This window comes from Carettochelys insculpta, chromosome 1, assembly GCF_033958435.1.
Source record: "Carettochelys insculpta isolate YL-2023 chromosome 1, ASM3395843v1, whole genome shotgun sequence".
Taxonomy (NCBI): domain Eukaryota; kingdom Metazoa; phylum Chordata; order Testudines; family Carettochelyidae; genus Carettochelys; species Carettochelys insculpta.
In genome coordinates this window covers 64,957,974-64,972,509 of record NC_134137.1, presented here as the reverse complement: position 1 = coordinate 64,972,509, position 14,536 = coordinate 64,957,974, and the positions used below count along the sequence as shown (strand labels likewise).

At 48.4% G+C, this 14,536-nt stretch overlaps 1 protein-coding gene across 1 annotated transcript in view; it reads right to left on the bottom strand.

Moving 5' to 3' along the window:
- The window catches only part of ERICH6B (glutamate rich 6B), a 59,818-nt gene extending 48,133 nt beyond the window's left edge, over nucleotides 1-11,685 (bottom strand). Inside the window, exons 1-4 of the mRNA XM_074984474.1 lie at nucleotides 11,502-11,685; nucleotides 11,090-11,149; nucleotides 8,494-8,877; nucleotides 5,071-5,128 (exon numbers count right to left, since the gene is read on the bottom strand). Of these exons, the coding sequence (XP_074840575.1) occupies nucleotides 5,071-5,128; nucleotides 8,494-8,877; nucleotides 11,090-11,149; nucleotides 11,502-11,685 (686 nt within the window). The remainder of the gene's footprint in view (nucleotides 1-5,070; nucleotides 5,129-8,493; nucleotides 8,878-11,089; nucleotides 11,150-11,501) is intronic.
- Between the last annotated feature and the right edge of the window lie 2,851 nt (nucleotides 11,686-14,536).

The following is a 14,536-nucleotide window of genomic DNA, read 5'->3' as shown; positions in this document are numbered from 1 at the left end:
CGCTTATAGGCCAGCTCTAGGTTCCATGGAAGGGGTGGGGCCTCAGGCAGAAGGGGTGGGGCTGGGAGCTACGCAGAGAGGCCGAATGTGTGAGTGTGAAACACTTGTGTGTGAGACAGACTTTGTGACACAGCCTAAGTGTGTGCTGCAGTGCATGTGTGACTGGCTGGGTGTGTGGCACAGGCAGGGTATGTGCAACAGTAACACACCGTGTGTGTGTGTGTGTGTGTGTGTGTGTGTGTGTGTGTGTGTGTGTTGGCTGCTGTTGGGTAAGTTTCTGAGAGAAGCCACCCTCATTCTCTTAAAGGGAATATGTCCTACTCTGCTCTGCACTCCTGAGTCTCTTACCATCCATGCTTCAGACTGGAGCAGCTCCGCTGTGGGTCTCCCCCCGCCCATCCCTGCTCTGCAGAGATGGGTAACACCCTGATTTCAGCACCAGCCTATCTCCTCCCTCTTCCCCCTCTCCCTCTGCACAGCTAGCAGGAGACTCCTAGGAGCAGCTGGGCTGCAGGCGGAACAAAGTGGGGGAGGGATAAGTAGGCTTGCTGAGTTAATCAGCTGGGTGGGCCAGATGTGGCCCCCAGGCCTGATTTTGCTCACCCCCGTGGCAGCCTCTTCCTAATGGTGGGACTGAGACTGGCTAGATAGAGAACTGGGGAGGGATGGGCCTGGGCTATGCATTCTGGGGGCACATGCCACTCTGACTGCTGCAGCTCTGCGCTGCTGCTGGTGGCAGCTCTGCCTTCAGAGTTGGGCTCCCAGCCAGCAGCTGCTGCTCTCCAGCTGCTCAGCCTGAAGGCAGCAGCAGCAGTACCACAAGGATGGAAACACCATGCCACTGTAACCCCAGAGGCACTGAGCCCACATACTAGGGAATATAAACTCCCTGCTCTACAGCCTTGATTGACGGCCATCAGCCATTTAGAATCATAGAATCATAGAACACTAGGACCAGAAGGGGCCTTGAGAGGCCATCGAGTCCAGTCCCCTGCCCCGACGGCAGGACTGACCACTATCTACACCATCCCTGATAGACATCTATCTAATCTGTTCTTAAATATCTCCAGTGAGGGAGATTCCACAACCTCCCTTGGCAACTTATTCCAGTACTTGACCACCCTGACAGTTAGGAACTTTTTCCTAATGTCCAACCTAAACTTCCCTTGCTGCAGTTTAAGTCCATTGCCTCTTGTTCTCTCCTCAGAGGCCAAGAAGAACAAGTTTTCTCCCTCCTCCTTATGACACCCTTTAAGATATCTGAAAACTGCTATCATGTCCCCCCTCAATCTTCTTTTTTCCAAGCTAAACAAGCCCAATTCTTTCAGCCTTTCTTCATAAGTCATGTTCTCCAGACCTTTTATCATTCTAGTTGCTCTTCTCTGGACCTTCTCTAATTTCTCCACATCTTTCTTGAATTGGGGTGCCCAGAACTGGATACAATATTCCAGCTGAGGTCTAACCAACGCAGAGTAGAGCAGGAGAATGACTTCTTGTGTTTTGTTCACAACACACCTGTTAATGCATCCTAGAATCATGTTTGCTTTTTTTGCAACAGCATCACACTGTTGATTCATATTTAACTTGTGATCTACTAGAACCCCTAGATCCCTTTCTGCTGTACTCCTTCCTAGACAGTCTTTTCCCATTCTGTATGTGTGAAACAGATTATTCCTTCCTAAGTGCAGCACCTTACATTTATCTTTATTAAACTTCATCCTGTTTACTTCAGACCATTTCTCTAATTTATCTAGATCATTCTGAATTATGACCCTATCCTCCAAGGTAGTTGCAACCCCTCCCAGCTTGGTATCATCTGCAAACTTAATAAGCGTATTTTCTATGCCAATATTCAAATCATTAATGAAGATATTGAACAGAACTGGTCCCAAAACAGACCCCTGTGGAACCCCACTTGTTATGCTTTTCCAGCTGGATTGAGCACCATTAACAACTACTCTCTGGGTGCGATTAGCCAGCCAGTTATGCACCCACCTTATTGCAGCGTGATTTAAGTTGGACTTGCCTAGTTTGTCGATAAGAATATTATGCGAGACCGTATCAAATGCTTTACTAAAGTCTAGGTATACCACATCCACTGCTTCTCCCTTAACTATGAGAGCTCTCATGGTAGAGCACAGGGAATTAGTCCCAATGGTTGCAGGTTCAATCCCTCCTGCTAATAGTCTGGATCCATCAGCCTGATGTCCTTATGTACCATGTTTGACCTTTGCGAGGGGAGGCCACAGCAATTTTTGGGGTGACTATTAACTATGCTAGCTGCCATCCAGCACCTCCCCTGGATTTTGAATGCTCCCAGCTTGATGCATCTTAATGGCCCCTGATTATAGTTGGTGCTGGGGTTGGGGGGGAAGCTAGCTGCACTCTGAAAGCCAGATCCCTTTTAGGTGTCTCAGGTTGGGCACCCACATTACCAGTTACTTTGGACTTAACAGGGAATGGATCTGTTGTATGGGAGGCAACTGTCTGCCCACAGAACTGTGCTGAAGAAAGCCAAACTTTGAAGTGAACGAAAACATAGAGGCACCGATCAGCCCCAGCCAGGTCCCAAAACACCTCCCTAACACTAATGGGGATCCAGTGTACGAAAGGCAGAGGAGCAAGCTTCCTGAGTGGTCACTTTCCTGACCGCTGCTCTCCAGGGTGTTCTAAACTAAGCACATCTCACAGGTGTGCATCAAGCCTCACCTCCATTTGGGCTGATTGACGCCCTGTTCCTTTTATCTCAGAGGATTCAGCTGCATCTTCAGATCACGCCGATGGCTCAGCTCAGCTCCACTCTCCAGTGTAGCATTCACTCTCATTGTGTGCGTGCCACAGGCTGACACAGGGGCTCACTGTGTGTGTGAGAAGGAGGTGGGCCTCCTGGACCTCAGTACAAACTAGCAACCAATGAGGTTTGAGGGATAGGCCTGTCATTTTCTGCACTTTATTTCCACTGAAAATTGACTGGCAAGGAGTGAAATAGTTTTGAACTAGTGTTAAAGAGCTGACATGGCTCCTGTCCAGCCAGTTCAACTGACAGCCCTGTGAGACAGACAGTTAATTTGGTTGGCTTCCTGAATGATAACTGAAAGGTGTTCAAGGCCTTTCTGAGTAAGCTGCTGTGTGTGAGAAACAAGGTGGAAAAAAGTGGCACCAGGGGCTGATTGAATGTGACCCCAGAGGGCGAGTGGATTTTTTCTCTCCCACAGCATTAATGATTCAGTGAGGCTGGTTACACATCACTGCCTTTGTATTAGGCATCTTATGGATAAGAATTTTAAAAGATTCTGGGCACAGGACACAGTGAAATTTACATATTAACCGACGAAAGCCTCAGGGAATGCAGGAATGATCTATCAAAGGTACTTCTACGACCCCATTACTGTAGTATCCAAGCACCTCACTCTCTTTTAACATTTGTGCCCCTGTAGCACAGGCTGTGAAGGCAGGGAGGTGCTCGCTATCTCAGCTTAGAGCGGTGGAACAGAAGCAGAGAGAAACTAACTAACCTGCTCAGGATCACACTCCACGGTTGCTACAGAGGAGGTTCTTGAATTCATATCCTCCAAGGCTGAGGCTAGTGCCCAGATCACCAGACCAGACATTAACACTGAGACAGCTCTCTGGCTCTGATCCTAGGTCCTAGAATTATGCATCCCCCTCGGGAGGGAAAAAATTCCCACTCCTCATGTTTGTTTGTTTGTTTTTTTTTACTTTCGAGATTGCCAATAAGATTTTACTTGCATTTTAACAGCCATTTGCTTAATCTTGTGATCTCCCACTAGTCCACTTGGGAGTTGTGTGGTCAATCTCCCCAAAGCACTGGGAAGAACATGCCGCAGAATATGTACTGTTTTCCCAGGTTTTCAGAATTTTGGAATCAATGACTGCTTCAGTTCTTCCAGGCTGTAAAATACAGCCTCTGTTGAAACCCCAGGATGAGATATTTCACTGCCTACATGTGGCAAAACAATACAGCTCTCTCTATAAACAGATGAGTGTAGCCATTTTGGCCAGTGTTACACACAGACTTTTAGATGTAAAGGCTCATTTTTTAACTACGGGAAAATAATCAGTAAAATATGAATAGTTAAAGGAGTAATATCCAGGGGCCACATACATCCTTAGCTTCTGTCTACACAGCAGCTTTATTTTGAAATAAACTGTTCTGGAAGAGCTTATTTTGAAATAACTCTGCTAGATACGAAATTTATTTCGAAATAGCCCTCAGCTATTTCAAAATAGAGCGTATGCACACGATAGAGACTATTTGAAATACAGCTATTGGACACACTGTAGCTTATTTTGAAATAGGCTCTATTCCCTGTCTACACAGTCCCTATTTTGAAATAGCTTTTTCAAAATAGCTAGAAAGAGGCACCGTTCCTCGTGGGATAAAGTTTATCTATTTCGAAATAAGCCAACTTTGCTCTGTAGATGTACCCTCAGTGACAAGAAAAGCACAAAAGATATTAACTTGGTCCAGTTTCTTTGACCCAAAGTTGCATTTTCTTACCCAGCAGCCCTGTTATCTCCCCAGCCCCCTGAGATTAAACAGGTCTGGCATTGATAGAGGACAGCCTGAAGCAATGGGCCAGATCCTCAGATCATACAAACGAGCCTTGTTCCATCAAAATTAATGAAACGAACAACGGAGCTGGGTTGATTTATGCCAGCCGAGAATCTGGCCCATTATTTTGCCCCACCTATAAAAACATTTTGTCAAATAAAATCATAAAAATACATGCATGTGTACACAACAACTCCCAGGGCTGCTATGCAGAATGCATTTTCCTTTAAGAAAATCGTACTGATGTTTGCACAGGTTGACAATGTCCCTTTTAATACAGCAAGCAAGGAAAGCTGTGAGACACTCACTTAGACAGAAGTAAATTCCAGATTATTAATAGCACAGATATAGCAGATCCTGCTGGATTGTAGATGCTGGAGATGCACAGTACATCTCCAGCTGTTAGATGTTCAGAGGACGATCATAGGTATAGCATAAATGTACAGTAAGCTGACTGAATTGTATTCAAAATTGTTACCAATTATTCTCCTTACTTTGATTCCTTCGACTTAGAACCAACATGCAGAGTTGATAGAGAATCTGCCTGAAATACTAGAGAAGACGGGGAAAAAGTTTCTTTAAATATATGTCTTGTCACATGGAACAAAGGGGCTTTTTACATTGAAACTGAAATACTGAATTTTCTTGCTATTCCACTGTTTTGTATTTCAGCCAGCATTCCGGACTTAGATGGGAGCTTTTGGTATTTGCATGATATAATAAATTGTACATGGGAACCTTTGAAATCAGTTACATGAAAAAAAAAAACCCTTTGGAGACTGAGGACAGAATTTTCAAAAAATAAGTTAGACATACAAATCGACTTTGCCTTGCTGTTCACTGATGATTATAAAGACGTTGCAGCATGTCCTACTCCACCATATGCTGTTCCTAAGACTGAAAGCATTTTTAAGAGATAAAGCCATGACAGTGTGCTATGTGAATTCTTCTACAAACCTAGCAGTATGCCACATCCACACAGTTAGCAATGTTATGTAAATTCCAATAATACACACACAAATACGAACCTACAGCAGTGCAACTTTTAAACTCCCACTGACAGCATGCTAAGTGAATTCCTTGCACATGATATAAACCAATATGGTTTGAAAACACCTGCCCATATCTCCCAAAGTACCTTGTAAAATTGTTTCTGTAGGGACTTAAATTGACTGTCAGTTGGCAGGAACCTCGCATTTTGTCCATTTATCAAAACAGCAGACTCCTGGGGACTTCTTACTCGACCCAGTCAAGCTTATGGTGCGGCACAGTCGTGTGTTCTCAGTGCAGGATGGCACTGATCTGAAACTAACTAGAACAAAACAGGCACGTCTCTCTAGTTGAAAACAATTGTTAGTGGTGCCAAGGAGGAGGGCATGGAACTGTGAGGAGCATAGAGAGGCTAAGACTGAGGTGAGGTCTACACTAGGCATCCAAGTCAATTGTAGATATGCAATTCTAGTTATGGCAGCGGTTCCCAGTCTTCCTTTTCCAGACGGGGACCGTTTTGACAATTCAGGAAGACTTGGTGACCCAAGGCAATTCAAAGACGGTGGGGGTTGGGGGGGAAGAGAGAGCAGAGCTGTAACTAGCTAATTTTGTGCCTGAGACAAGAATATACAATTGTGCCCTCTCAAGTTTATATATTCATAATAGTTATTTCACAGAAAAGGGGAAATACTGTGTATTAATAAAATAATAATGCTACATTTACTGTAGTTAATCAGAGTTGTGGTGGGGGAAAGACACTCATCCCCAAACTGCTCCCCCGGCTTAGACCCCATAATTGGGGTTAGGGGAGTCACAGGGACCCTGACCCCTGCAGCTGGAAGCTGGTTGTGGCATGGAACCCTGGCCAAGTGTGGGGGAGACCCACAACCCGTATGGCTGGAAGCCAGCATCGGAAACTCTGGCCAGGTGCGGGGCGGGGCGGGGGACCTCTGCTCCCTTTGGCTGCCAGTCATCTAAGGTGTGAAGCCTTGGGCCAGCATTACCAGCTGCAGGAAACCCGGCCAGGTGTGGGGCGGACCGCTGACCCCATGGCTGGAATCAGGTGGGCCCAGAGCCTTGACCAGCTCTCAGCCCCCAGTCCCAGGCTTAAGTATCCCAACCTCAGCCCTCCCTACCTACCTCACCTGAGCTGGGCACGGCTCCTTTGGCTTCCTAGCTCTCTGCCCCACACCTTTTTCACATGCAGGAGGGCAGTTCCCTGAAATGGTGCTCAATTTATCGATCGGTTTAACTGCCTGATGGCTGTTAAGCCAATTAAGAAGTTGAGAACCATTTCAATGTGAATGGCTTCTTAGCTGCCACCTGTGGAGCCCCCCACCCCAGCTGGGGATCTTTTCCAAATGTAATCGGGACCCATAGTTGGGTCGCAACCCATGAGTTGGGAAACCTTTGCATAGTTAGAACTGACTTATCTACAATTGACTTACCTGGCCATCCTCACAGGGGGAGGTCAACAGAAGAAACTTTCCCATCAACCTCTTTTACTCCTTGCAAGAGGGAGAAGGGCAGGGGACGACTGCTGACCCCAGGTATTTTAATTTCACATGTTCCTACCAGGCATGCGAAATTGAACCCCAGAAACCTTCTGACTGACATTGCTGTGAGAAAGCAGGGAATTGGGTGTTTCTTATGATCAGTTAGGTAAGTGACTCCAGAGTGGGGGCTACGGTGAAATAAAAGGGGTTGAAAGCCGTGTTCTCTGCAAGTTGCCCATGTGGGTGGCCACCCAGGGGAGATTCAGGGGCTGCCCAGATGATTAGCAGAGCTCCCACCTAGGGCAACATGTGTTTCTGGTGTCGGTGCACATCCACCCATGCCTTGGTGCACAATACAAAGTTTATTCCATCCATACAAGTAAAAAAAATTGAGGAAAACTGGTTGAAAGCAATGTCACACAGCAGTGACTATCAGCAAATTAGATTTATGTGACTTAAGAGGTACTTTAAAAATACATACAGATTAACAACACTTATTCCTTCAGCTGTCTGCTTTGTGCGGTTGTCTGGATTGCCTGACAATCAATAAAATACTGCTCACGGCTGGGTATAAAGCAAAAGAGTTGCCGTCAAACAGGTTTAGAATATTATCGTTACCTGACATTGGTTTCTTTATTAATTTGCTGGTGGATCCATAGGACAGAATGACTCACTGAGTTCCAAATGGCTATAGGCCACAGCATTCACATCTGGACTTCAAGCACTCTTAAAGTTCTAAGGCATCAGTTTGGCCCTTGTATGGATGGGATGGGTTTTGCAGAAATATCCATCTCGTCCTAACTCTGTGTCCAACATCGTAAAATTCCCATTGACTTCAACGGGCTTAGCCAGGCTAGCTCAGAGCACTTTTGAAAATCCTTCCCATTGGGGCTGCATGCGAAATTCATATTCGGGGTCAGGTTTAGATTCTGACCCCACCCTCAAGCTCAACACCCTTCTCTACCTAATGCAGCAAACCCTTGAGTTAGGCAGGGGCTGCTTTCTTGCAACCCCTGTGTAACTCTAATTTTTGTGCAAGTCAAGGGGAGATGGCAACCAGGCAGCAGCCTCGGTCAGTTTCCTGGCTCTAGGGTAGCCTGGCTCCTGGTTTCCCTCCACTCCTTGGTTGTGCGTATCTTGGGGGTTTACTGTACATACATCTGAGGCAAAGAATCCATCTGTTTATGTGGCAACTGGGGGCCCATTTCCCAAAGCTGGCTACCTGAAGTGGGGTGAATAAATCTGGATGCAGAAGCCTCAATGGGAGTTTTACTGGTATCTTCACGGGGAGCATTTAGATCAGCATAGAGCACCACTGAAAAGCAATCCCCATATGCCCTTTTGCTGCATTCCCATTGGATAAGCATGTTTTCTGCCTCTGAACACACCTTTCCGAAGGACAAAAAGAAATCCCCCTCCCAGCCCAAATACCTGCCAATAAGCTGCCTTTGTGTGAAATTTCTTCAGCATTTTCCAAGTGAGTTTCCCTGTACTTTGCATCCAGGTCTCTTGGAAGGAGAGAGGCAGCTCCTTCCAGATCGTCATCATCTGGGACATCCTCTCCACTGACTGCCCCACGCCACTCTCTCTCCAGCAAACAGAGATTACTCTGCTTAACATACTCCTCCACAGATTGGTCACCAGGAACTCCCTTTGCAGATAAAAACTCTTTCTCTAGCTTTTTAACATTTTCTACAGTGAGGCTCAAAACAGCAGATTGGGAGTCTGATGAAGTGCACCCTGAGGGAGATGGGGCTGTTCTTGCTTGGAGCTGGTTACTGCTAGCCCCTGACAGCTTGTGTCCTTTCGACATATCTGCAATGCATTAAGGAGATGAAAATCTTCAGCAACAGGCAAAGTCAATTCATCATTCTGGTAACAAAGAAAGAAAGAATAATCCCATTAGTCATCTGCTACTGCTGGGCACATTGATTTATGTAGTTAAAATATTCACACTGAGATAACCTTATTAGATTGAAAATCACTTTCTCTTCAGGAGGGTCTGCTAGGGCTCTGATCCAACAAAGCACTTAAGCTTGTTCTTAGTATTAAGCATGTGCTTAGCCCCACGGAGGTCAGCGGGACTTTGCTGAGGATGGACTTAAGTGCTTTGCTGAATTGGGATAGAGCTTACAAACTAAATACCTTAGGGTGTGTCTGCATAGCAAAGCTATTTCAGAATTATGGCTGCTATTCCGAAATGACGTTGCAAATGTCCATGCAGCAAAACCACTGTTTTGAAATAATTTTGAAATAGCAGATGGCATATTTTGAATTAGGTAAACCTCATTCTATGTGGCATAGTGCTTATACCAAAATAGATATTTTGGAATAGGGCTGCATAGATAGGGAATAGGAGATATTTTTAAATAAGCGGTAGTGCTACCATGTGCTGTAGTCTGAAAAAGACGTATTGTGCGTAGACACATTGTTTTGAAATAGCTGTGCACTATTTTGGCTGCACTACACTACGAGATAAATTTGAAATTAAGGCAATTAGCTTCATATTACCACTTGACTGTCTTCACTGTAAATTCCATTAACCTGATTTTGGGAGCACTAACGTTGAGATTACAATTTCGTCGTTACCTGATGGGTGCAGCGTCAAGCTCGAATTCAGAAAGTTGGATAAAAGGCCAGTGTGGAAGTGCCATGTCTTAAATTCGAACGTATGAACCTCCAGAGGTGTCCCGTATGTAACCCACAATGCCCCTCAGTGCTCCGCTCTGGCTGCTGCTCTCCAGGTGTGCAGGAATTAGGTAACAGGCAGACTGTGAATTTCAAAGTGGGAGCAGCAAGCCTGTGGCTGTGGGCTCGTGTTTGTATGAGAGCCTGAGGAATGTCTTTCTGTCTTTGCAATCAGCGCTGTGAGTGCCTCTACCCATTACAAATAGCTCCCACAGGGCGTTCAAGCTTCTGTCTCTACACTCATTTTTTTGTTTTTCTGCGCTGCCTGGTGCCAGTCGCTGCCCCGCTGCATCACATGGCAACAAGGCTGTTGTGGGGGTTGTGCTTGCATCAGACGCCGAGAAACTTCTCATCGGTTTACATTTGTGCATGAATCCCCTTCCCTTCCCCCCGCAGGCACCACGCAGTCAGGGTCAGCCCCATCCCGTGGGTGGCCCCCAACCCAATAAAAGGATGTGCCTGCTGTTCGGTGCTGACCATGCTGCCAGGCATCACCATGTCCTGGCTTGCATGTGTTTAGGGCTCCAAGGGTGGGAAAGATATTCAGGGGCTTGCAGCTGCTAGGGGGAAGTCTCCCCCAGTGGCTAAGATACTCAGGAAGGGTCACTTCAACTGCCCCCCCAACTCCCCCACACCCATAGCATGGGACCAGTGGGGCTTGCAGCTGCTGTGGGGGGGGGGAGTCTACCCCCAGCAACTAAGATACTCGTGGACTTGCTGCCGCGGGGGGGTCTCCTCTGGTGGCTAAGATAGTCGGGGGGGGGAGTTACTTTAGCTACTTCAGCAGCTGCAGACCAACAGCACCCCCCCCACACACTGGGCTCGTCACAGGGGAAGGGGGGGGCAGGGGCTCGACCTCCAGCTGGCCAGCCCTGGCCAGCAGGGTGTGGGCCAGGCGGACAAAACTGGCTGGTGGGAGGTGGGGAAGGAGCAGGGCCTCAAGGTTGGCCTCCTGGGGGGAGGCGGTGTGGGGGAGGCAGGGGGATGTGGGATTGGGTGGGGGGGAAACACTGGGGGGAGGGGACGCACAGGTGAGGGGGTGTGGGGGATGGTGGGGAGCTGATGGCGGGTGTGGGTGCGGGAGTGACCCGCGATGGAGTGGTGGCAGGGGCCAGGTGGTCGACCACAGCCTGGGTGAGGGCACCCAGGTTGGACGCCACCCAGTCCCATGCCTGCTGCTCCATGGCAAGCCACTCCCACAGGGCGCCCGTCAGCTCCCTGAGGGCAGCCACGTGGGCCGTGTCCCCTGCCTCTTCCTCCTCGGCCTGGTGGCGCTGGCGGAGGGACCTGCGGTGGCCCTGTGCTGTCCTCATCTGGGGCCTGGGCTGCTTCCCCTCACCCTCCATGGTAGAGCTCCCCAGGCTTGTCATGGGGCTGGTCCGTCTGCCAGCTGCTGAAGCTGTGGAGACATAAGGAGAGAGGAATGGGCCACTAGTCCAGGTGAGGGGCCCCCGAACCTCCCCCACCATCCCTCCCACCTATCCCTGTGGGCCTGCAGGGACTGCATCCAGGATTCTCTAGCTGGGTTGAGGGAGCGCTGGCTATCCCCTGCCCCCCTCGGTCCCTCTGCAGCCTGGTGGCCTGTGGTACTGTCCAGGCCTCATGGTGCTGAGTGCCACACATTGTCCCTGTGAAGCTGGGGTGGTGGGGCTATCTGGCCTGCCTGTGCCATGGGGCTAGTCCCCATGGGTGGGCTGCGGCCACTGATTGCGCACCTCGTCCCTGCAGCTGCCCGCATGCACAGTATATACCTGTCGCTCCCTCCAGGCGCTCAGCAGAGGCGCAGTCAGAGCAGGCCAGGCTGGATGGGCCCGAGGGGACTTCAATGATGAGGATCCCTTCACTTGAGCCCTCGTCATCGCCAGTGTCCAGGATCCGTGGTGGCTGCCTGCAGGTGGCTGGAGGTCGGGGGCGGTCCCTCCCCTTGGTCTCCATCCCCTCCAGCTCTGGCTCCGTCGGGGGTCTGCCATGTTGAGGTACATGGCCAGGGGTCCCACATGCTTGGGCCCAAGGAGGCAGTCAAGATTTTTAAAGTAGGGGCAGCTGGTGGGCATTGCCCCTGACCGCCCAGCCATGTCCCCAGCCCGACAGTAGGCCTGCTGGAGCTCCCTCACTTTTGACCTCACCTGGTCCAGGGTCTGGGTGGGATGACTCCAGCCGGTGAGGCCCTTGGTGAGCTGCTCAAACGCGGCTGCGTTTTGGCGCCAGACCCCCATTTGGTGCAGGACCTCCTCATCTGCCCAGAGGGCGCGCAGGTCCTGCAGCTTGGCGCTGGTCCAGGAGGCAGCCTGGCACTTGGGGGCCTGGCTCCCCTCCTGGGAGGAATATCTGGTGTCCTTGGGGGCTCCTGGGGTGGACAGGGGTCAGGGGTGCTGGCCATGGTGCCAGGGAGGCCAGTAGGCGGGCTGGAGCATCGCACTTTCTGGGTGGCTGTGCAGCAGTGTGGGCTCCCTGCTGCCTGCACGCTCTCAGCTTCCTGCCTGAGGGCTTCTGGGAGCCTGTGTCCTGAAACACAGCTGGACCCTGGAGCATAGAGCTCCACTTGTGCTGGGAGTGGCGCCGCCGCCTGCCACCTGATAGCGGCCATGGAGAACCTGCTGTTTTGAAAGAGCGAGCCGCAGAATGTCTACACTTGTTCTCTTTTGAAATTATCTTTCGAAAGAGGGCACTTTTCCCATCCTGGGAACGGAGGACCAGCTTCGAAGAACTTGGGAGTTCTTTTGAAATTAAAGAGCCTGAGTCAGCATAGATGCTCCGTGGCTTCTTTCGAAAGCACTCGGTCTTCCAATCCTAATTTCGAATGTACTTGCTAGTGTAGATGCACCCCATATGCTTAGACCCAGAGCTTTCTTTCTAGAAAAATGGTGTCAGAACTCAAGTCTGGTGATGTCTCATAGGGGTTAGGGTGTTCAGTTTTAATGCCCTGGGCCCCAAGCTACTGTGGGAACAGTGGGGGCTCCTTTCGTGGTCCCCACACTGCTGAGGGACACGCAGGGGCTCCTACCCCAGTCCCCATACTGCTGCGGGACTAGCAGTGAAAATTTTTCTGGTGTTCTAACAGAAAAACTGTGCCGGAACGCTGTATACTCAAACGCACTGGAATCAAATATATTACCTCATAATACATAATATTACTATGATCCCACTAGTACTGCACTAAAAATTGCCTCTGTGATTTCATTATTAACCCACTTTTCCAGGGTCTTTGTCATTGGCTATAAAACTCGGTCTGATTGAAACTTACCATAGGATGTCTGGCTCCATGTGCACTTCTATTTAAACAAATTGCTTTAGGTATCTTATGCTACATGCTGGTAAAGAGCTTAACTGACCCTGCTGGTGGTTTATTTCACATGCCAATTAAGAGATGACAAATCAGACAGGCCAAGAAAGATGTAAAATGAATACAAATATTAGCCTTTGAAAACCCAATTTTGATTTATATTTTTAATTTTGTGCAGCTGCTCATGAAACACACACTAGTCAAGCAGAGGGACTTGCCCTGCTCTTCACAAAAAAATCTGTACGGGGTGGGGGGGGGGGGGCCTCACCATGGACCAGTCTACCTACTCCCTACCGCCACTTTAACAAACCTGGTGGTAAAATCACTAAGGCCTTGGCTATGGTAGCCTACCACCAGTTTGACTTCATCAGCACAAGGTTGACTCTTACTGAACTAAACAGACATGGTGTGTTTGAAATTTTATGTGACATTTACCTATCAGGATTTTGGGACGGTTTCCTTTGCATAAAAACATTTGAGGGACCCATTTTCCTTGGTAGATTTCCTTATTGTTGCAGGCTTCATTTGCTATAGTCTGTGTTGAGAGGGTTGAGGTAATTCATCCTTTCTCTTCCCTAAGGTTTGGGAGGAGGTCCAACAGAGAAGCCTTACTGGGTCTGTGATGTGGCTGGAGGAAGTGTTAAGAGCCTTACCTTCATCTGCAATGGATAGGTTCTGTTACCAGGTTCACTTTAGCTAGGCAGCGAATATTTATTATCATGGCTCTTTCTGGTAAATTGCTCTTGGGGATTTTTCTAGCGAAGCAGGTTACACTTGATGCCCATGTCTTATGTGAGTTTGTTGTGGCCTTTCTTGGCAGCTAATGTCAGGAGCCCAGGTTCAAGGAAGAATGGAGCTGGCCACCACAGAATCAGAAGAAGAGGAAGCCAGAGAAGAGGTTTGAGAGTTCCTAACCAACAGAGGCAAGAGGCCTTGGAGGCAACCTGCACAGCTGGAGACAGATGAGGATGGGCACATCGCTGAGAACAGGACCAGCAGGAATGCCACACAGATGCAAGTTACAAATTGATACCAGGTCACAAATATGGAAATTTTGGGAGATACCTCTTAAGATCAAGGAGGTCTAAGGGGTATAAAGATATATGGTATGTACATATAGATGGCAGCTCAGTTCAACCTGTACAAAAATTGAGTTTGCCCTCAAAGAGTCCTCCAGCCTTACAAGAAAGGGCAATCCTTGTTGAACAGCCAATCTTCAGAACACTTAAAATTGGAACGTCAGAACAAATGGTTATAATCTCTTTAGGAAGAATCAACTGCACCAAAGGGCAGAAAGGGTATCACTCCATGTAAAAATGGCATTACCTGATTTTAAGTCAGGGATAACTTGGAAGAAAAATGTCTCAAATGCTTATGAATCACTGTCCTAAGAGATAAAGTACAAACTGAAGTGTTAGCTGGTGTCTGTTGCAGACCACACTAGGGAACAGTATGACCACTTTTCTGTAATGTGGAGGAAAGAAACTGCGTGATCATGGGGGA